Source organism: Marmota monax, unplaced genomic scaffold (genome assembly GCF_021218885.2).
Source record: "Marmota monax isolate L192 unplaced genomic scaffold, Marmota_monax_Labrador192_F-V1.1 WCK01_AAM20220418_F8-fsc00151, whole genome shotgun sequence".
Classification (NCBI taxonomy): Eukaryota; Metazoa; Chordata; class Mammalia; order Rodentia; family Sciuridae; genus Marmota; species Marmota monax.
The window spans coordinates 4071177-4095918 of record NW_026694226.1 but is presented as its reverse complement, the minus strand read 5'-3'; the positions used below and the strand labels follow the sequence as shown (position 1 = coordinate 4095918).

The window sequence follows — 24742 nt, the reverse complement described above, 5'->3', positions numbered from 1 at the left end:
TCGTGTCTTCATACCTAACCTTTGGATACTAATAATCATCACATTCCACCATCATTAATAACCCCATGCCCCCTCCATTCCCCTCCAACCCCTCTGCCCTATATAGAGTTGGTATATTTCTCCCACATTCTTGCCCCCTTTCCCATTATGAATCAGTCTCCTTATATCAAAGAAAACATTCAGCATTTGGTTTTTTGGGACTGGCTAACTTCACTTAGCATTATTTTCTCTAACTCTATCCATTTACCTGCAAATGCCATGATTTTATTCTCTTTTATTGCTAAATAATATTTCATTGTGTATATATGCCACATTTTTAACCCATTCATCTATTGAAGGGCATCTAAGTTTGTTCACAGTTTAGCTATTGTGAATTATGCTGCTATAAACATTGATGTGGCTGTGTTCCTGTAGTATGCTGTTTTTAAGTCCTTTTGGTATAGACCGAGGAGAAAGATAGCTAGGTCAAATGGTGGTTCCATTCCGAAATTTCCAAGAAATCTCCATACTGCTTTCCATATTGGCTGCACCAATTTGCAGTCCCACCAGCAGTATGTGAGTGTACCTGTTTCCCCACATCCTCTCCAACACTTATTGTTGTTTGTACTGAAACCTTCCATTCACCAAAAAAAAATATGTGCACCTATCTTTGCTGCTCCCAAACAATAGCTGCCATTCTGACTGGAGTGAGATGAGATCTTAGAGTGGTTTTGATTTGCATTTCACTAATTGCTAGTGATGATTAACATTTTTTCATGTATTTCTTGATAGATTGTATATCATCTTCTGATAACTATCTCTTCAGGTCCTTAGTCCATTTATTGATTGTGTTATATTTTTTTTTGGTGTTTAGCTTTTTGAGGTTATATACCCTAGAGATTAGTGCTGTATTTGATGTGTGATGGGTAAAGATTTGCTCCCAAGATGTAGGCTCTCTATTCACCTCACAGATTGTTTCTTTTGTTGAGAAGAAACTTTTTTAGTTTGAGTCCATCCCATTTATTGATTCTTGATTTTAATTTTTGTGCCACAGGAGTCTTATTAAGGAAGTTGGGGCTTAATCCCACATGATGGAGATTAGGGCCTAATTTTTCTTCTATTAGATGCAGGGTCTCTGGTTATATTCCTAAGTCCTTGATCCATTTTGAGTTTAGTTTTATGCATGGTGAGAGATAGAGGTTTAATTTCATTTTGTTGCATATGGATTTCCAGTTTTCCCCGCATCATTTGTTGAAGAGGCTATCTTTTCTCCAGTGCATGTTCTTGGCACCTTTGTTTAATATAAGATAGTTGTAGTTTTGTGGGTTAGTATCTGTGTCCTCTATTCAGTATCATTGGTCTACCAGTCTGTTTTGGTGCCAATACCATGCTGATTTTGTTACTATTGCTCTGTAGTATAGTTTAAGTCCTGCTATAGTGATGCCACCTGCTTCACTCTTCCTGCTAAGGATTGCTTTAGCTATTCTGGGTCTCTTATTTTTCCAGATGAATTTCATGATTGCCTTTTCTATTTCTATGAGGAATGTCATTGAGATTTTGATTAGAATCGCATTAAATCTTTATAGTGCTTTTGGAAGTATAGTCATTTTGATAATATTAATTCTGCCTATCCAACAGCAAGGTAGATTTTTCCATCTTCTAAGGTCTTCTGTAATTTTCATTATATAGATTGCTGAGAGCCATAGCCAAGTAGGAATGACGCATGGCATTTTTGGGTTGAAAGGTGACCCTGCTCAGGGATTAGGGTGGCTCTGGGTTTAGGGTGGATTCTGCTGGAATAGGGTGGCTTGAGGTTTAGGGTGGATCCTGCTGGGATTAGGGCATATCCTGCTGCCTCAGGCGCCCACTCCTTGAGTTCCCGTTGAGTTCTCGCGGGGTTCTGAGAGAATTGGTACGCAGAGCCCGGTGGAGGGAGTGTATTTCCCAGGTAGTGTGTGTAGAGTGTTGGTGAGAGTTCGGGAATAAAGAGTTGCTGTTTGAATCTACAAGGCTTTGTGGTGGCTCGGTTATTTTGTGCCCAGCCAGACTGCGGCAATAGATCTTTCACCTCTTTTGTTAAGTTAATTCCCAAGGTTTTGGGGGTTTTTTTTTTGAGCCTATTGAAAATGGGGTAGTTTTCCTAATTTCCCTTTCTGAGGATTTGTCACTGATATACAGAAATACCTTTGATTTATGGGTGTTGATTTATGGGTCTGCTGCTTTGCTGAATTCATTTACTAGTTCTAGAAGTGTTCTGGTGAAACTTTTAGGGTCTTCCAGTATAGAATCATATCATCAGCAAATAGTTCCAATTTGAGTTCTTCTTTTCCTATGTGTATCCCTTTAATTTCATTTGTCTGTCTAATTGCTCTGGCCAGTGTTCAAGAGCTATGTTAAATAGAAGTAATGAAAGAGGTCATCCCTGTCTTGTTTCAGTTTTTAGATGGAATGCCTTCAATTTTTCTCCATTTAGAATGATGTTGTCCTGGGGCTTAGTATAAATAACCTTTATGATGTTGAGATATGTGCCTGTTATCCCTAGTTTTTCTAGTGTTTTGAACATGAAGGGGTGCTGTATTTTGTCAAATGTTTTTTCTGTGTCTATTGAGGTGATCATATGATTCTTATCTTTAAGTCTATTGATGTGATGAATTACATTTATTGATTTCCATATGTTAAACCAACCTTGCATCCCTGGGATGAATCCCACTTGATCAGGGTGCACGATCTTTTTGATATTTTTTTATTTGATTTGCCAGGATTTTATTGAGAATTTTTGCATCTATGTTCATTAGAGTTATTGGTCTGAAGTTTGTTTTGGTTTTTTTTGTTGTTTTTTTTTTTTTTGATGTGTCTTTTTCCTGGTTTTGGAATCAGAATGAAATTGGCTTCATAGAATGAGTCTGGAAGTGCTGCATCTTTTACTATTTCCTGAAATAAATTGGAGAGTATTGGTATTAGTTCTTCTTTAAAGGTCTTGTAGAACTTGACTATGCATCATTCTGGTCCTGGGCTTTTCTTGGTTGGTAGAATTTTGATGGAGTCTACTATCTTTTCACTTGAAATTGTTCTGTTTAAATTGTGTATATCATCCTAACTCAATTTGGGCAAATTATATGACTCTAGAAATTTGATGCCTTCAATAGTTTCTATTTTATTGGAGTAAGATTTTCAAAATAATTTCTAATTATCTTCTGTATTTCTGTAGTGTCTGTTGTGATATTTCCATTTTTATCACATATGTTGGTGATTTGAGTTTTCTCTTTCCTCCTCTTTGTTAGCATGGCTAAGGATCTGTCACTTTTATTAATTTTTTTTAAACAACCAACTTTTTGTTTTGTCAGTTCTTTCAATTGTCTCTTTTGTTTCAATTTCATTGATTTCAGCTCTGATTTTAATTATTTTCAGTCTTCTGCTTTTGATGTTGATTTGTTCTTCATTTTCTAGGGCTTTGAGATGTAATGTTAAGTCATTTATTTGTTGACTTTTTCTTCTTTTAAGGAATGAACTCTATACAATGAACTTTCCTCTTAGAACTGCTTTCATAATGTTCAAGAGATTTTGATATGTTGTTTCTGTGTTCTCATACACCTCTAAAAACTTTTTAATCTCTCCTTGATGTCTTCTGTAACCCATTGTTCATTCAGTAGCATATTATTTAGTCTCCAGGTGAAGTGAATTTTATTTCTTATTTTATCATTGATTTCTAATTTCATTTCATTATGATCTGATAGAATGCAGGATAGTATCTCTACTTTTTTGTATTTGCTAAGAGTTTCTTTGTGGCATAGTATATGGTCTATTTTAGAGAAGGATCCATGTGCTGCTGAGAAGAAAGTATATTCTCTCATTGAAGGATGGAATATTCTATATATGTCAGTTAAGTCTAAGTTATTGATTGTATTATTGAGTTTTATAGTTTCTTTGTTCAGCTTTTGTTTGGAAGATCTTTCTAGTGATGAAAGAGGTGTGTTAAAGTCACCCAAAATTATTGTGTTGTGGTTTATTTGACTCTTGAACTTGAGAAGAGTTTGTTTGATGAATGTAGATGCTCCATTGTTTGGGGCATATATATTTATAATTGTTAAGTCTTGTTGGTGTATGGTTCCCTTGAGCAGTATGTAGTGTCCTTTTTGATTGACTTTAGTTTGAAGTCCTCTTTATTTGCTATGAGAATGGAAACCCCTGCTTGCTTCCACAGTCCATGTGAGTGGTATGATTTTTCCCAACACTTCACCTTCAGTCTGTGAATGTGTTTTTCTATGAGACGAGTCTCTTGGAGTCAGCATATTGTTAGTTTGTTGTTTTTTTTTTTTAATTCAATTTACTAGTCTATGTCTTTTGACTTATGAGTTTAGGCCATTAGCATTCAGGTTTATTATTGAGACATGATTTGTATTCCCATCCATTTTTGTTTATTTTTGGTATTTACTGTGACTTGGTTTATCCTCTGATTAGATTTTTCCTTTAGTGTAATCCCTCCCTCTTTCATTTCCTCTTCTTGGAATATTTTGCTGAGGATGTTCTGTAGTGCAGGCTTTCTAGTTATAAATTCTTTTAACTTTTGTTTATCATGGAAAGTTTTTATTTCATCATCAAATCTAAAACTTAGTTTTGCTGGATATAAGATTCTTGGTTGGCATCCATTTTCTTTCAAAGCTTGGTATATGTTGTTCTATAATCTCCTAGCTTTGAGGGTCTGGGTTGAAAAATCTGCTGAGATACAAATTTGTCTCCCCCTATATGTGATCTGTTCCTCTCTTTTGTGGCTTTTAAGATTCTATCCTTATTCTGTATGCTAGGCATTTTCATTATAATGTGCCTTGGTGTAGATCCATTGTAATTTTGTACATTTCGTGTCCTGTAAGCCTCTTATATTTGGTTTTCCAATTCATTCTTCATGCTTGGGAGATTTTATGACATTATCTCATTGAAGAGACTGTGCATTTTTTTGGTTTGAAACTGTGCGTTCCTATATCCCAATAACTCTAAGATTTAGTCTTTTGATGATGTTCCATAATTCTTGGATGTTCTGTTCATGGTTTCTAACTTTCTTCACCGTGTGATCAACTTTATTTTCCAGATTGTGTACTTTGTTTTCATTATCTGATGTTCTTTCTTCCAAGTGATTTAGTCTGTTTGTTATGGAACTACTGAGAACCTGGAACCCATGTGGGCTCTAGTGGAAGGTGTGGGCTGGATCTCTGTTCTCGCTGTATTCCACTGTTAAGAACGAGCAGTCCTGCACCAGAGGCTAAGCTCTGGCAAGTGTCCATCCTGCCGGGAAAGGTGTGTACCAGGCCCACTGTGCACCTGGGCCCCACAGAGGCCAGTGTGCATGGATGTGGGCCACTCGACTTGACCTCCTGCAGTAATCTGCTCTTTATATATGTTTCCAGGTGTGTTTATACATAAATACCATGTGTATACTTATATGCAAATATTCACATATTTATATAGGTATTTAAATGCATAGATGTATATGTACTTGTTTGTAATTAGTGTATGTCTATGCCTAGGAACCTCTGAAGAATTTGATTTTTTTCTTTACTCCTTTATTAAATAATGGTCATAGGAATATTGATATCTTGAAATTTGCCTTGGTACATTGTTTCTTTCAACTATTAGATTTTGAGGATGCAGGGATAGAATGACACATGAAACTTTAGAAGGCATACACTAGTTATAAGCATGTACACACATCTATACACTTATATGCAACATTTGAACATATGTATACACACATAATGTTTATATTTAAACACACACACACACAAACACACACACACACACACACACACACACACATACTCTTATGGATCTCTATGTTCTGGAAGATTAAATCTAAGACCAGGGGCTGGGGATGTGGCTCAAGCAGTAGCGCGTTTGCCTGCCATGCATGCGGCCCGGGTTCGATCCTCAGCACCACATACAAACAAAGATGTTGTGTCTGCCGAAAACTAAAAAATAAATAAATAAATAAATATTAAAAAAAAAAAAACTAAGACCAAGTAACAGCAGCAGATCATGGGCATCTGGAAAAAAATACTTGGTGCTAAGCGTGGCCTATATTTACTATTTCTAAAGACAGCAGCTTTCTAAGCCTTCATTCATTCATCCATCCACTTCCTTATTGAATAAAATAATTTCATTAAATTTGTGGACTGTGGGAACAGGTTAATGATATAAAGTTTTGCTTCATTTGGACTACATATGACTCATTGAAAAGTACTTAATATTAGAAACTTAATCAGCACACCACTCAACTTTATAAACAATACTTACTTAATAAAATACATGTAACGCTTTTTAATAACATCCTGAGTAAAATAAGAGGAGAGAAGTTTAAGGGATTAAATAGGCCATTAAATATACTCACATAGTTTCTAACTTATGCATAGTTCTTAATAGTAATCCTTTTCTTATAGAGCTTTGCCTAATAGTACTTTTGGCCACTTAAAGTCTAATAAACAGTCAATGCTTTGTTCAGTATTGTATAAACACTACTTCAAAAGGCAGTTAGTTTCATTTGTTTACCAACCATAAACCTTGTTCATAGAGAAATTGATATGTTTTCTATGCTTCCCAGCAATCCCTCCTTGTTGTTTGTAGGGGTTCTGGGTTTGGGATTGGGGTCCCTGATGACTTCATGGTTGTGGCATGCTTGGTGCTGCGAAAGTTTCTGTGCAAAGGCATAGGTTGCCTGGTTGCTATGGTAATGCCCTCCATGCTAGAGTCTTATCAGCTTTGGCCTTAATCTTAGGCACATAACTCCTTGGAATAAAGACACTTGCTTGCTTGATAACTACAAGGTTTCACCAAGCTCTAGTGCTCCTGGAGCTGCCCACCTAACAGTAACTTCAGACAATGGGCCTTCTTGAGAACAACACAAACCTCCTAACATTGCATATTTTAACTATGAAATGTGACTGCAGAATAAGCAACCTTACTGATACTCTAAAGAATAATGGGGTTATGGTACTAATGACCTAGTGTAACCTATTTTTATAAATAAACGTGGCTGCTTGGACAAAGGGCCACTCTGCCACCTTCTCTGCCCTGCACCTTGTCTCTGTGTCTCCTTTCTTTGAGATTCTTTACACCTGATGCCCAACGTGGGGCTTGAATCCCTGGCCCTGGGATTAAGGATCCCATGCTCTACCAACTGAGCCATTTTTCATCTCTTCTCAACAGGTTCATGCTATAGCCAACAACTGTCCTCACCTTTCGGGACCCTATGTAAAAATGTGTAAATCCACAAGTTCCACTTTCTAACGCACTTTGGATAGTTGTTACCCATTTCCCTCCTTTTCATCCTTACTTCTTTCTTCATGTTTTTTATTGATACTCATTCTAAGTTCATTTGGGCTAGTGCCTAAAGGTCTAATAAGGTATCTACTTACATTTCTCATTTATTACTTTGTTTTGCCACCATGGGCAAGCCTATTCTATAAAATGAGTGTGGATATATATATATATATATATATATATATATATATATATATATATATATATATATAATGCTTTTACACAATTTTTGGTCAATAAAATATAAATTTAAATCATAAAATTTCTCTCATATCCTACTGGACATGCTTTGATTAAACAAATACATCTACTCTTAAAACTTACCTTTAATATAAAATAAAAAAGGGGATCTAGCCTCTCTCATAGTAATAATGCTTTAAATATTGTTTTATTTACAGTTAATACACTCAACATACAATATAAACTTTATACTCACAGTTGGTTATCTGCTTTGGATAGACATTTTATTCCCACCAGCCATTACCAAAATTTTATGTAATATATAGATTTCCACCATACCCAGGAGGACAAGACCCTATGCCTCTGATCACATGGAGAAAAAGATAGACTGCTATGCCTATGTCAGTAGATCCAGTTTGGATTCAACTCAATGCATGATACTTATCAATTATAAATGAACATAAGGAACTTCACAACCTGATCCCCAAGTTTTGTTTGATTGTGGATGAGGAAAATATCACCAAACAAAAGGACAAAGATCACTCTCCTCTAAAGAGAAGATACACTGAAAGAGGATCCCAAGCTACTAGACTTCCAGTGACTTGGGGAAATACAAAATATTAACAACATCAGTTCAACAGCTGTTGGCTCAAATGAGGTTAAAATGTCCTCCAGAAAACTTAGTTTCTGCTTTGATTGCTAAACTCACACAGAACTCTGTAAATGCTTTGGTCTTAACAATGATGTTGTTCTTTTGTTGTACCCCAACAATGGAAATTCAGTACAGTCAGACTCCTTGACTTCTAAAACCCATTATGCTATCTGGGTTCATTTGGCTAAAATTGTTATATAACTACAAAAATGTCTCATGGTACCCATTATTGTCTTAACAGGCTAACTGTGTTCTTACCATCCCTACAGGATTTAACAGTCCACCTTTCTGCATAGTGTATGCATAAAAGGGCTATTCCCTTTGATAAAAACTGTGATGATTCAGTGAGCCTTCTCTCTAAGACAAAATTGGACACTTTGACATTGTCCTTAGTGGGTATCCCTGGACTAGCTGCCGAAGCTTACAAAACCACTATAAAACTGGACTATGTTATAGTAAATAATATTAATTATACCTCTATGGCAATTAATATGCTTCATGAAGAACAAAAACAACATCATCACACCATATTTGACAATTGGGCCGCAATTGATTATTTGTTACTATTACATCATGAAGCACATCAAGAGTTTAATAATAAGTGTTGCTTTAACTTAAGTGATAACAGTAATTCCATTTCAAAGGAGTTAAATTACTTTAATGATATAATTGATAAGGTCTGACAAGATGATGAAGATTTAGACTTATTGGATTGGCTAACTTCGTGGTTACCCAACTTTACTTGGGTCAAACAATTATTCATAGGTGGATGTTTACTAATAATGGGATTATTATGTTGTACTTGCTGTTGTCAATACCTACCCTATTTTTTTTTGCCTTCAACAACATTAAGAAGGAAACAAATATTATTCATCCAAAAGGCCTTTAAAAAACAAGAAAGGGGAGCTGTAGGGGTTCTGTGTTTGGGATTGAGGTCCCTTGTGGCTGTGGCATGCTTGGTGCCTGGAAAATTTTATGAGTAAAGGCATAGGATGCCCAGTTGCTATGATAATGTCCCCCATGCTAGAGTCTTATCAGCTTTAACCTTAATCTTAGGCACATAACTCCTGGGAATAAAGGAACTTGCTTGTTTGATAACTACAATGCTTCATCAAGCTGCCCACCTAACAGTAACTTCAGACAAGTTAACTTCACAAACCTCCTAACACTGCATATTGCAACTATGAAATGTAAGTGCAGAATAAGCAACCTTACTGATATTCTAAACAATAATGTGGTTATGGTACTAATGACCTAATGTAACCTATTGTTATGAATAAACGTGGCTACTCGGACAAAGGGCCACTCTGCCACCTTCCCTGCCCTGTACCTTGTCTCTGTGTCTCCTTTCTTTGAGATTCTTTACAGTTATTCACACATTTCTGCCACTCCCCTCAAAGATTAAATGGTATTAATTATTTTAATTTTAGAAGATGTTGAAGATAGCATTATTAAATGACTGTACCTAAACAGTTCTCTTAGCCTTGTGTGAATTAGGGGTAAAGAAAAATAATTTTTATGAAAGCGTAAAGATAATATAGAAAGTAGATACATAGAACTGGAAAATGCCACCACCATTCCTGAGTTATCAAGTTGGTCCTAAAAAAAAGAAGGAGGAGGAAGAGAGGGAGGAGGAGGAGACGAAGACAATGATGACAAATGTGGTTTACTTTTATAGAAACATAAATAAGTAGATTATTTTAGAAAAATATTGCTGGATGTGGTGGCACAGGCCTATAATCTCAGCAGCAGGAGGATCACAAGTTCAAAGTCAGCCTCAGAAACTTAGTGAGACCCTGTCACAAAATAAAAAATAAAAAGTACTGGAGATGTGACTCAGTGGATAAGTGCCCCTGGGTTTCATCCCTGGTATCAATAAAGGAAAAAAAAGAAAAATAAAAGCATTAAGGCATGTATTCTTAACTTAGAGGAGTTTAGTTAAGTACAAAATGAGACACAAAATGCCATGCAATGTTTAAAAATAACTCCCATCCTCTTTTTTCTATTCTAATTAAATTATCTCTTTGTTTCACCTTTCCAAGTAAGTGTGCATATACAGACACACATACAATTAAGACTCTTCCAAATTTGCCTGGTTGTATGATTCTTACTTAGACTTCATGGGTGATAATCTCTCGTTGTTCTCTCTGTCTCTTTCTTTCACTTTTTTCTTGCAGTAAGGGTGATTAAACTCAGGTCTTCAGGCAAGCTAGGCAAGTGTTCTATCACTGAGCTAGATCCCTAGTGCCAGATCTTAATGATTATAATTTTGTTTTAGCCAATCACCACCTGTTATAATTTCAAGTGATTCAATGCTCGGTGTATGAATATTGCTTTGTGGAGTATTTTTTAGTATCTAGAACTTCCGGAATGTTTCATGGAAATGAGAATTAAGGAAATTCCAATGTGAGATAATGTTAAGGAGTTTTCATTCTTAGCAACCATTTAACTTTGCTAGAATCAACTTCCAAGATGATTATTCACTAATGAAAATCAAATGACTATGTATACATTTTTGTATCATACAAACAATAATGTGACATTGTCCAATGATTACAAAAACAGTATGAGACAGTGAATGCTACATACATACAATTTACATATGCTTGAAGGAAGACTTATTAATGAAATATTACAGTGTGAACAATAAAAATTACTATAAATAATTTATTGAAAGTCTATAAAAATGATCATCAATGTTTGTCTGGTACATTTTTCATAAAACCTCAGCAATCAGAATTTCATTGTTTTACAATACTTTACAATACTATTTCACCTTAGAGTATAAGGCTGAACTTTGAATAATTCTGGGGTTAGGGCTGACAAATCCCTGAACAGTTGAAAATTAATGTATAATATTAATTCTCCCAAAGGTTAATTACTGATAACCTGCTGCTAATTGGAGGCCTTACTGAGTACATGAACAGTCAACAAACTGCTCATGAGGAAATGATTAGCATCATAGGGTGTTTTAAGAGGGTACTTGCAATACTTGAGCTCCCTAAAATAACAACAAGAGATGGCTACAAAATGAGTATGTAGTATAGTATTACAGTATAGTAGTATAGTATTACTACGGTTCATTTCATGCATCGTTTACTTGTGATTACATGTCTCCTCACTGGAAATAGTACCATGTATTGTGTTTATGTGCAGAATTTCTGATAGATTTTAAGTTTCTATAATATATTTGCATATGTTTTGTGGTAGTAAATGATAAACTAGACTATTATCTATATATATTTTATGCATTCATGATATAACTTTCTTTTAATTTTTTAAATATTTCTAGGTTATGTAGTTTGTCGGCAAGCTTTTTTCAAATTGTCACAAATCTCCAAAAAATGTGCATGTAAGTGGACCCAGGAAATTCAAAGCCATGTTGTTCAGGGTCAATTGTATTAATTTTGGAAGAATTTATAGTAAATCGTTTCTTTGACATAATTATAAAATAATGGAATAAGCTCATTAAGCTAAAAAAATCATTTTTTTGAATGAGTGAAGAGAATGGAAACTTCTGTGAAAGAGACAACAGAAGGATGAAGACAGTACTTTAGATTGACTAACAGAGGAAAACTAATGCATTCAGAATTCAGATATCACCATTTCCAAGCCATTCTATAGAGTGAATATCACACCATTCTAGAGTCTTTGTTATTTTCTTCATCATGTCAGTAGGAAAAAACAATTTTGTATCAGTTGAAAGAATCTAAACACCATTCAGAAAAACAATTTTTGACAATAACAATTTCTTTATTTCTAGTCATATCAAAGAAAGCATTTTAGAGAAATTAAGATACATATTTAAGCATTTCATATCAAATAAGTTTTATATATATATAGACCATACTTTTCCTTTTTAAAAATTTGATTGGCAGAAACAGAGAAATTCTGAGTTAAATCATTTATTTTAGGGAAAATATTACCAAGGGAAAATAATAAAGTAAATATCATCTCTTCTAAATATTGCTGCATTCCACCCACCACTTCCCCCAAGGAAAAATAATATAAAAATCAGGACAGCCTCAAATTAAACAACAGAGAAACTCATTTCTTTTTTTCTTTTTTTGGTACTGGGAATTTGGTACTGGCCACTCTACCACTGAGCTATACCCCCAGTTCTTTTTATTTTGAGATAAAGTGTTGCTAAATTGTTTAGGCTGGACTTGAACTTGCAATCCTCCTGCTTTAGCCTCCCATGTAGCTGGGATTACAGCTGTGTACCATCTTGCCCAGCCAGAGATAATATTTGTGAAAACACATTTTATCTTAAATTTCTATTTAATGTATCCACACATTTTACTACATTTTATTGATAAATTCATTTAGAAAAGAATTTAGTTTAATAACATATTTTGATCACATCAAAAAGGAATTTTAGAGCAATTAAGATACAAATTTTATCCTTTTAATAAAAAATAAGTTTTATACTTAATTGTTGTTTTAGTAAACTTATTATTTTATAATAATCTATTTTGTGAGTAAATTCACAATCTATCTTCATTTGATATGAGAAACAGTAGGGATTATTGATTTACCTAAAATTTAATTACACAGGTACAAGATCTATATATTAACTTAAAATAGTTAAGAACCTGTTTTTAGGCTAACTGGAGCAAGAGGTTATATAAATATTTGATATACAAATATGCCTTATCAACGGAGTGAAATGAAGTATTTGAAATAATTTATGTATTTTTTCATTCAGTTTTGCCTCAAGAGGTCCATTTTCCCACATACTCACATTCGTTAATTTGCAGAAAATACCATCCTCTGGACCATGCTCTTGAAGGCCTGCTTTACTTGCTGATTTCTTAGTGTATATATGAAGGGGTTCAGGAGAGGAGCCACTGAAGTGTTGAGCACAGCTACTCCTTTGCTTAACGTCACCCTCTCCCTTGCAGAGGGCTTAATGTACATGAAGATGCAGCTGCCATAAGAGAGGGAGACAACTATCATGTGGGAGGAACAAGTGGAAAAGGCTTTTTTCCTTTGATTTGTAGAAGGAATTTTCAGAACTGTCCGGATGATATTTGTGTAGGAGAGAATAACTAATGTTAAGGTGACCATGAGTGTTACCACAGCTAAAAAGAACGCCATGAGTTCTAGAAAGTGAGTGTTTGTGCAAGAAAGCTGCAGAATTGGGGAAGAGTCACAGATAAAATGATCGATTATATTGGAGGCACAAAAATCCAACTGCAACAAAAGGAGGATTGGTGGAAAGATGATCAGGAATCCCGCAAGCCATGAGCTAAAGACAAGAAGGATGCAGACTCTGCTGCTCATGATGGTCTTGTAATGAAGAGGTTTGCAGATGGCCACGTAGCGATCATAGGACATAGCAGCCAGGAGGTAAAATTCTGTCACTCCCAAGAAGATGAAAAAAAATAACTGAGCCACACAACCGTTGTAAGAAATGGTTCTGTCTCCTGTCACAATAGTGACAAGGAATCTGGGGATGCAGACAGAAGTGAATGAAATTTCTAGGAAGGAGAAGTTCTGAAGGAAGAAATACATGGGAGTCTGCAGATGAGGATCTGAAAGGGTGAGGATGATAATGATCAGGTTCCCAGTCACACTTAGCATGTAGGTAACAAGAAGAAACACGAAAAGTACAACCTGCCACTGTGGGTCGTTTGTCAGTCCAAGAAGAATAAAATCTGTTACTGCAGTGGAATTTCTCATTATTTTTTCTCTTTATCAAGGTGTCCTCTAGGTTAATTCTAAAGTAGGTGAAGAAATAAGAAATCCATTACCCTAATAAAGAAACAAGTAGAAAAAAATTTTTTTTCTGTGTCTGGTTTATTTCACTTAGAATAACATCCTTCAAGATTATCCATGATGTCACAAATGCCAATGAGGCAGTATCTCCTTTATAAAGCTGAATAATATTCCATTGTGTATGTAGATGTATATACATATAAATAATTTTATGTATTATGCTATAGTTTATATATATATATACATATATATATATATATATATATATATATCTTCAAAGGGTACAGATTTGTGGAATAAATAGAACTACAGAATTAATATACAACATGAGTACTATAGTTAATATTATATTGTATCCTAAAAATTTGCATTGAGAGCAGACTTTAGGTGTTCTTGTGACAAAAAATATAGAGAAAGGTGATGGGTTGGGTAATTTGCTTGACTGTAGCAATCATTTCACTACATATATATATATGCACATATATATAATACATATATATATATATATATATATATCCACACACATATATAACATGATTATACACCTTAAACATATACAAGAAAAAGGAAAACATGTAAACACACACAATTTTAAAACAACTGCTGCCTTTCGTTTCAGAGAAAAATAATTTTGTAGTACATTAATACAAAATACTTTTTAAAAACTCTGTTATTACAAATATTAATTATTCCTTTATTTCCTTCATTATATTCTCATAATTTTAGTATGAATCTCTGTCTTCTGAATATTTCAATATATTTTTTGAAAACAAGGAAAAAGATTAAAATCTTTAAAAAAATACACTTGAGAACTCACTCCCAGTATAGCACAGTACTCTGGAGTGACTTTTTGATGTTACTTTCCTCTTTATTTAAAAATATTTTTACTTTAAAGGATGTCTTTCTCTTCCTCCATTCAAACCTTTACAAACTATGAAGATAACTCAGTCATCCAAAGCAATGTGTCCATGATAATCATATATGGAAATATCCGATATATAGGAGGATACTACCAGTCTAAGTTCAAAATTTTGTACTGCAAGACAACTACCAATCTGTTCAAATGGCCTCTGTTATATAAAGCAGTACTTAAATTTTCACCAATTTTACTTTTGTAAACTGGAGGCACTCCTATTTGTCTTATTTTCCAAACAATAAAGCACTTTCCCATATTACTTCTTCTGTTTTTGTGGATGATGAATGGGATAATTCAACATTCAAGGTAAGGTTTGAGGAGGCAAAAATTATTATTTTTTTGTTTTTGTTTTGCATCTCGTATCACTCTTGGTGTCACACAAAATTTGTTTGTTCATATTAAATGTTATTTAAATTCTTTAGTTATACTTTCATATAAGATCATTTTCAAAATTCTTAAGTATCCAAATTCTCTAAGTCTATATTTCTCTTTTGCTTTCTATGTTTTCCACAGTTATTAGCGCTATAGAACAGAAAAACATTTCTTTAGGATTAGAGAACTAGTTTAATAGTTGAATCAATTTTACCCCAATTTTTATCTGTAAAAATATATTCCAACTTTTCATTATCTGCTCTCTTTGTTCTCATAGGATAGGCAGCTTTTTGTCTTCTACTTTTATATGATGGGTGTTGATCACTGTATATAAAATCCACATTGAACCAAAGTAAAATATGAAGTTTATATACTCTATCTTAAAAACTATCAAGTAAATTATTTTGGATTTTGTTCAAATATTATTCCTAAATTTTCTGGCATTGACTATAGTACAAATGATTGTAACCTGATATCTAGACACACACACACACACACACACACACACACACACACACACATACACAGATCATATATTTCTATCAGTCACTAAATATTTATGCTATAGTGAACAAAAGTATTGCATGATGTTATTGACTTACAGCATTTTTAAAATTGTCTTTCACTTATAAGTTTCATGGAATTTGTGTGGTTTCATTTTAATTATATGCAATGTATATAACGGAAATTGGTTGTATAAATAAAAGTGTATATTATTAAAGAAATATTATATTCTTCAAAAACATACTTAGTTTTGTGGTAAATAAGACTGCTTTAGTCAAACGACCTTCCTAATGACTTATTAATTTGTCTAAATATGCCTACTTTGGAATTGTTCAAGAACTTTTCAATCTGCTCTTCCTCTGTCATCTTATAATTGTAACCAGATACTCAAAATGTTAATTAAAGAACAATTACAAGAGCTTCTCTACAGTGTTCACAAGAATGGCACACATTAATCTTTTTGCATACAGTACCCAAATATACTAAGGATGGAAGGTCCCAGGTTATCCTACCTATGTCTCTTAAACAAGTATTATCTTGATACTTGAAATAAGTTAGGTTGAAGTGAAGGCTAATTGTAGTGTCTTCCCAAGCCTAATGGACAAGATGATATAACCTATTGTACAGAAGCAATGTTATTCAGGTGAGCCCTAATTTTATCTTCTTTATTTACAATGGGCTCAAGGGAATTAGTTGAATGAATAAACAAAAGGCACCCTGGAGACTGGTGTTCTCAGGACACGAAGTGCTAAACAGTAGTCCAAATTAGTATTTAATTTCAAATGAAATACATTGGTGATAGTGGTCTGAAATCAAAGTTCAGGAAGGCTTAGAACAATTTCCATTTTCTTCATAATCTATGATTTCACAAGGAGAAGAAACAAAAGAATAGATCAATAGAGATTAACACTCTAGAAGCATACAAAACTGTGAAAGCATGAGTTTTTCTATTTTAGAGAAAAATTAAGAATTCATTGTGATGGTTTAGAATGGCCTAAAGCAATCTCCATTATTCTACATCACAAAAGATATAAGGTTACCTTTTAAGGTTTTACAGTTTCTCTGACTGACAACATAGAAAATCTGGTCATGGTTATCATTACTACCATTTATTCATTTACTAATTATTTTGGCATATTTATTATGAGTTGAATTCAAACTTAGTTTTTATTTTTTCACTCTTACTGAGTGAGAATTTTATATTATTTAAAAATCTCATAGTGACTTATCCAAGTCCATCGCAAACAATATTCCTTCACAGTTTATCTTATTACACACTGGTTTGAACTAAAAAGACTCCATTCACATCATCATTTTTATAGTTTTATTTAGTTTATGCTTATCAGGTATCCATGTATATAAATATTTAAAATTCAATCAAAATTTGGATAGATCATTGTTTCTTTGGTAGAGATGAAATTATTTAATACATAAAATTGCTATGATAAAGAAAAAAGCTAAGAAATACAGAGTATATGCATAAGAAAGAAACTATCAAAAAGAACACCTGTATTAAACTCATGTATGTCACAGAAATTTATCAATAATCAGAATCAATACTTGAGTAATATGCTTTAAGCATGCACATGTTTAATTAAAAATATCATTGGAAAAATAATTATATGTGTTTGTCTGTAGGCCAGAATCATTTAAAACTATTCTTTATACAATACCTGTAATTAAATGAAGACAAGTGGAAATGGTCTTAATCTATAGAACTGATTTCATGTTAACTTGATATCTGCAAAATCCCTGTTTCCAAAGAAGGTCATCTTCAGTTTCCAGGTCGACCTGAATTGTTGAAATGCATTACAAAACCAGTACAGTATTGAAAACCCAGGCATAGAATAACAATTTAAAACCATGACATACCTCTCACAAATGTAACAATTTATGTGGTTTCACAAAATTTAGCAGATCTTTCATTTATATCAGTATTTTCCATAATGGTTTATAGACACATACATAAGTCTGACATAACATAACTGATTAAACCTTAAGTATACAATTTAATCAAGAAGTAAATGAATATTTTAATATAGCTTTTTAAAATAATGCCATTGAATACTGAAGACTGCCTTAAACTTATTATTTAAGAGTTTACTAATGATAAGACCTTATCTTAACTTTAGTTCATTTTGAAATTCAAGACTGAAATCATATTTTTCCCAAGTGAATGAAGGGATACTATTTATCAGTTGCCGATATGCAAAGTAAAGGAAAGATAATATATGAATATGTAGTTTTGGTCTTTGTTTTACAATACCCAGAAGAAAAATTATTAAAACAAATATGGTTACAACTATGAATAGGAAAAAAAAGTAAAATATTATGGATGGATTTTGTCTACAGCATATTAACTAATTCTTTTCTTATTTGTATTTGTAACTTTCTTTTAGGTTCATTTGGGTGATCTCCAGTTTATAGCAATTCTGAATAAAGATTCTATGCATATTAACAGAGATGTGTTTGTAACAAATGTAAATTTTCACTTTACTTGGTTACAATAACTAGAAGTGGGATTGTAGAGATTTGTTGTTGTTATGTGTGTATTTAATATCACAAGAAATGTCAAATTCTACCATTATTTTCCCTATCTGCCATGTGTGAGTCTCTCTTGCTCCACCTCCTCTTGAGTATTTCATTTTCAAGTTTTGATTTTTAAATATTAGTCATTTTATTAGCTAGAGGATTCCATTGACTTTAATTTAGTTTACCTAGAAACCAGTGATATTGAAGATCTTTTACTACACTTAGTTGCCATTTGTATATTGCCTTTGGTAAAGTCATGTATTTAGATATTTGGCCATGTAAAAAATGTGTTTCTTTTTTGTTGTGTTTTGACACTTCTTTACATATTCTGGATATACATATTTTTATTTGTTTGAATTACATATAGAATATAAAATATATAAAAAATATAAATATATAACTATTTTTTCCTTAGCCAGTTAATTTGCTTGGTGGTTGTGGGACCTACAACTCCTTGAGTAATCATGTTTTTCCTTGCATAGATGCTCCCTCTATCTGCCAAATTTGTGCCATTCTAGTTTATCATGATGTGTGTTCTTATCAGAAAGATCCTTGGTGATCCTATATATGTTCTAAAAGCTCCAGTTGTTGAACTAGATGCTATGTTTCTCATAAATAAGGAAAATTATTCATCAAAGTTCTGTGTCATTTCTTATAAAGTAAAATGAGTTTATTTCTCTGAATCAATTTATTTAGCTCTTTGTGACAGCAAATAAAGAAAATAGTAAAATAAACATAATAATTGCTGGAAAAGAACCATGAGAAACAAAAACAGATGCATATTTTGAATAAGACAGTGCAAATGGTAATCCCCTTCATGAAAGCAGTGTGGGTGTGTGTAAAAATAATAATTTGCTGTCAGGTTTCTGGTTTCTTCCTCTAGCATATAAGCTGTATCAACACTGGTCTCTGCTATTGGCAGTTTGACCTCTAGGAAACTCAGGTTTAAATTTAATCCTTAGTCCCATAGCTATATTTTCCATGAGTCCATTATTAAGTATTTAGATAAATGATTCAGGGTAACAACATCTTTTGCAAAATTACTCATCTTATCCTCTTACTTACCATATATCTTCCTTCAGATGGGTATTTTGCTGAAAAATCACATGGAACACAAACACCTAAATAATCTAGTTCCATTGGAAGACTCATTAAAGCACCAGACACTTTAATTTCTCTTTTGAAATGCTTGGCTACACAAGTGTCTGGTGCAAAATTTAACTACTGATCATGAGTCAGTGTAAAGTCTTGTATCTGGCTACTTTTAAGCTTCTTGGTAACATGAATACCAGATATATACCTGTTTAATGGCTACCAGTGAAGAAAAAATTCCACTCTTAAATATGATTTAGGGCCATACTTGTCCTAAATTAGAAATGGTATATTGCTATTTTCATTTCCATTGTTTTTAGTAATCTGTCTCATTTCTCATCACCTCTCTATATAAACTTAATAAAAAGTTTGTGTTTACTCATTTCTTTGATGCAATTTTTAGGTGCAAATTAACAAAAACAGTGCAAATTTTAGCACTGTTTTAGATTCTTATAACTGAGAAAAATGACAAAGACACCTATCCACATAGATTAGATAGAGACAAACAATGAATATGATAATTCATTATGTTGATTCACAATAAGTAAAAATTTGAATTTGTTAGATGTTGGAGATACTATAGAAAAATAACAAAATCTCAAGAAAGGTTGCCACTTTATCATTTCCAGCCCCTTTTCTTTTATCTTTTATGATTGGTGTGTAAGAATGACACATATAGCAGGATTCCTTATAACATATTCATATAATACATATACATAATCTCATCAGTTTAATTCCCCAGTACCTCCTCTTACTCTTCCCACTTTCATCCTCTCATCCCCCTCTTTTGCCCTATAAACCTCTCTTCTTCTATCTTATGAGATTGCTTTCTTTTCTCTTCTCTCTTTAGCTTCCACACATGATAGGAAACAAGATTCTTTATTGGTCTGAATTATTTTGCTAAACATGCACTCTAATTCTACGAGTTTTACTGCAAATGGCACAATTTCATTCTTCTTTATTGCTGAATAAAATGCCACTGTGTATTTATATCATATGATCTTTGTACATCCACCTGTTTTTGCACATCAAGGCTGGGTCCATAACTTGGCTATTGTGGATTGCACTACACTAAGGATGGGTATACATGTACAGCTTGCTATATCGTGCTGACTTTATTCTTTAGATAAATGTCAAGAAGTGGTATAGCTGGATAATATTTCTATTCCCAAATTTTCAATGAAAACTAATTAAATTTTTAATCAATTATATAATGTTTATAATATTTCCTTTTGCAAAATAGTAAAGGGAATTTCTGGAAAAAGTAAGTAAAAAAATCACAAAATATATTTTCAATGTACACTAAATAAAATACACCAATATTTAAAAATATTGTCTATTCTATACCTGAGGATAATGTCTTTTCCTGAGCAAAACATGATATACATTTTTTGGTAAAACAATTATTATTAAAAGGTTCTGATTAACAAGTATTGGAAGAGTGGCATATCAGAAAGAGAGAAGATGACTAATTAGAGTGAGAAATAGATTAAATAAATATGTCTATAAACTCTTCAGAAAAAAAGAATGAATGAACAAGAATGAAAGAGAGGGAAATACTGATTTGAATTGGCTACTGAAATATAATTCTTCTATATTTTAATTACTCATCAATATGCCTTTACCTCAAGACACCACATTTTTTCATCTGCTTTTGAAAAACACAATCTTCCTTGCCATGTTCATGAAAGCTTTCTTGACTTGCTGATTCCTCAGGCTGTAAATAAAGGGGTTGAGCATAGGAGCCACTGAGGTGTTTAGCACAGCCACTCCCTTGCTCAGTGATAATCTCTCTCTTGCTGAGGGTTTAATATACATAAAAATGCAGCTAAAATAAGAGATGGAGATGACAATCATGTGGGAAGAACACGTGGAAAAGGCCTTTGTCCTCTGAGTAGTAGAAGGAATCTTCAAAATGGTTCTGATGATATATATGTAGGACAGAATTATTAGTGCCAAAGTGAACATCAGAGTAAACAGAGCATAGGAAAACCCCATTATCTCTAGGAATTGTGTTTCTGAACAAGAAAGTTGGAGTAGGGGGAAGTAATCACAGGTAAAATGGTCAATGATATTGGACCTACAGTAATCAAGCTGTAGCAGAAACATGAGAGTAGGGAAGATGATTAAAAATGAGGCCAGCCAGGAAGCAAAGACAAGCATTGTGCAGACTTTGCGATTCATGATGGTCATGTAGTGCAGAGGTTTGCAGATGGCAATGTAGCGATCATAGGACATGGCAGCCAGAAGGTAAAATTCAGTGACTCCCAGGAGAATGAGAAAAAATAACTGAGCTATGCAGCCATTAAAGGAAATGGTTTTATCTCCTGAAATAATGGTACCTAGGAACTTGGGTATACTGACAGTTGTGAATGAAACTTCTAATAGGGAGAAATTCCTGAGGAAGAAATACATGGGAGTCTGAAGATGGGAATCCAGCAGAGTAAGGGTGATGATGGTCAGGTTCCCAGTGATGCTGAGCATGTAGGTGAGGAAGAGAAAGATGAATATTACCACCTGGAGCCTGGGATCATCTGACAATCCCAGGAGGATAAACTTTGTTACTTCTGTGTGGTTTCTCATTCTTTTTTGCTTATTTTTTGTCTTATCAAACCTATAGGAGAAAGCACAAAGAAAAAAACACAAGTTTTAGTTTAATAAATATCTAAGTTTGGATCTGGAATTATTCTGAAATATCATATCATTTCCACCTTTAGAGTAAATGGAAAGGCACCTGAGGGTGACAATGATCCTTTAATTTCCTCTGTTACAGTGAAAAATACTTTAGTCAAAGTGGATTAAGACATCATTTTGTATCAAAACTTCAATGAGATGCCATTTTGCCCAAGTTAGAATGGTTATTGTTAACAAAATAAGCAAACCAAACAGCCCTGCCCCACAGATATACTGGTGAATATGTGGAGAAATAACTCATAAATTTTAGTTCAAAAGGTAAATTAGTAATGTATGGAGAACAGCATGGTGGTTCACAAAAAATTAAAAACAAAACTACTAGATGATCCAGCTTTTCCTCTCCTAAGCATATAGCATAAAGCATATATTTAAAGGAAATGAGGTAAGCATATCAAATCTGTAGATGAATGGACAAAGATAATGTGGTACATGTATACTGGAGTATTATTCAGCTATGAAGAAAAACAAAATAATTTGCAGCAAATTAGTTGGAAATGGAGGATATATGTTAAGTGAAATAATCCAAATACAGAAAGTCATGTATCAAATGTTCTCTATTATGTAAGGAAACTAAGAAAAGTTGAATACTGAAAAGTAGAAATATTGATTTCTGGTGATTGGGAGGGAAAATGGGGGGTTGAATGGGGTGGATGGAAGGAAGAAGGGTGGTTGATCAATGCAAACTATATGCATCTATTGAAAATCATACTGAATTCCATTAACATATCTAATTAATATACACACATAAAATGCATTTATAAAATATAAGAAAAAAATATAGGTATAACAAAGATTGCAAGTGTTTGTAACCACATTTTTCTGATTACAGTTATTATATCTTACCTTTCATAGATGTTCCTGCAACAGTTCTTTCCAAATAGAATCATCTTTAAGTCATTGTTCCAATGTAGGTAGACTTCTCCCTTTATTAAAAGGATAAGAATCACATGATCACCTCAATAGTTGTAGAAAAGGTCTCTGATAAAATATATCACCCATTCATGTTTAAAATGCTGGAGAAACTAGGAAGAGAAGCAGCTTAACTCAACATTGTAAAGTCTATGTATGACAAACTCAAAGCCAATATCACACTGAATGGAGAAAAATTGAAATTATTTCCTTTAAAATCAGAAGCAAGACAAGGTTGTCTACTGTCACCATTCCTATTCAATATAGTCTTTGAAAACTTGTCAGAGCAACTAGGCAACAGAAGAACATTAAAGGGTTTCAAATAGGGAAAAAAATCAACTTATCTGTTTACTGACAACATGATCCTATATCTAGAAACCTAAAAATATCTACCAGAAGATTTTAGAGCTGATAAAAATTAATTTCTCAAGTGTCAGGATACAATACCAATATTCATAAATCATTTGCTTTCCTATACTCCAAGAGTGCTTCTCTTGAGAAAGAAATCAAGAAAACTATCCCACTCACAATAACCTAAAAAAAAAACACCCCCCTCCAAAAAAACAATCACTCAAACAAACAAAAAATTATTGGAATTAATCTAACCAAGGTAGCAAAAGCTCTACAATGAAAATTATAGAATACTGAAGAAAAAAATTGAAGATCTTCAAAAATGGAAAGACCACCTATGTTCTTGGATTAGGCAGAATTAATATTGCCCAAATGGCCATATTGCCAAAAACAACACACAGATTCAATGCAATCCCCATCAAAATAACCATGGCATTCTTTACAAACTAGAAAAACAGTCCTGGAATTCATTTGGAAGAATAAGAGACCCAGAATAGTCAAAGCAATCCTGAACAAGAAAAGAAGGTTGCTGGAGGAATCTCAGTACTTAATCTCAAATGACATTGTAGAGCTATATTAATAAAAACATTATGATATTAGCATTAAATTAAAATATATGCAAATGGAATAGACTTAAAGACACAGTAATAAACCCACATACTTACAGCTATCTGACATGTGACAAAGGTACCCAAATACACTTGTTGGAGAAAAGATAGCCTGTGTCACAAATGTGCTGAGAAAACTATGCATCCATATGGAGAAGCATGAAACTAGATCCCAACCTCTCACACTGCACAAAAGTGAAAGTACATGAAAAAATGCTCACTATCTCTAGCAGTCAGAGAAATGCAAATCAAAACCACCCTAAGATACCATCTCACTCCAGTAAGATTGGCAGCCATTATGAAGTCAAGCAACAATAAGTGCTGGCGAGGATGTGGGGAAAAGGGTACACTTGTACATTGCTGGTGGAACTGCAAATTGGTGTGGCCAATATGGAAAGCAGTATGGAGATTCCTAGGAAAGCTGGGAATGGAACCACCATTTGACCCAGCTATCGCCCTTCTCGGTCTATTCCCTGAGGACCTTAAAAGAGCATACTATAGGGATACTGCCACATCAATGATCACAGCAGCACAATTCACAATAGCTAGACTTCGGAATCAACCTAGATGCCCTTCAATAGATGAATGGATTAAAAAACTGTGGCGTTTATACACAATGGAGTATTAGGCAGCACTAAAAAATGACAAAATCATGGATTTTGCAGGGAAATGGATGGCATTAGAGCAGATTATGCTAAGTGAAGCTAGCCAATCCTTAAAAAACAAATGCCAAATGTCTTCTTTGATATAAAGAGAGCAACTAAGATCAGAACAGGGAAGAAGAGCATGAGGAAAAGATTAACATTAACAGAGACGAGTGGGGGGAGAGAAAGGGAGAGAGAAGGGAAACTATGGAAATGGAAGGAGACCCTCATTGTTACACAAAATTACATATAAGACTTTGTGAGGGGAAAGGGGAAAAAA

General features: G+C 33.5%; 2 protein-coding genes across 2 annotated transcripts; both read right to left on the bottom strand.

The window, feature by feature from the left end:
* Positions 1–12868: 12868 nt before the first annotated feature.
* On the bottom strand, positions 12869–13804 carry LOC124108254 (olfactory receptor 6C75). The gene has a single exon (XM_046466678.1). The coding sequence runs from the start codon at positions 13802–13804 to the stop codon at positions 12869–12871; it is 936 nt and encodes a 311-aa protein (XP_046322634.1).
* Positions 13805–20900: 7096 nt separating this feature from the next.
* LOC124108282 (olfactory receptor 6C1-like) lies at positions 20901–21839 on the bottom strand. Its single transcript, XM_046466732.1, has one exon. It carries the CDS (start codon positions 21837–21839, stop codon positions 20901–20903), a length of 939 nt encoding a protein of 312 aa, XP_046322688.1.
* Positions 21840–24742: the final 2903 nt, after the last annotated feature.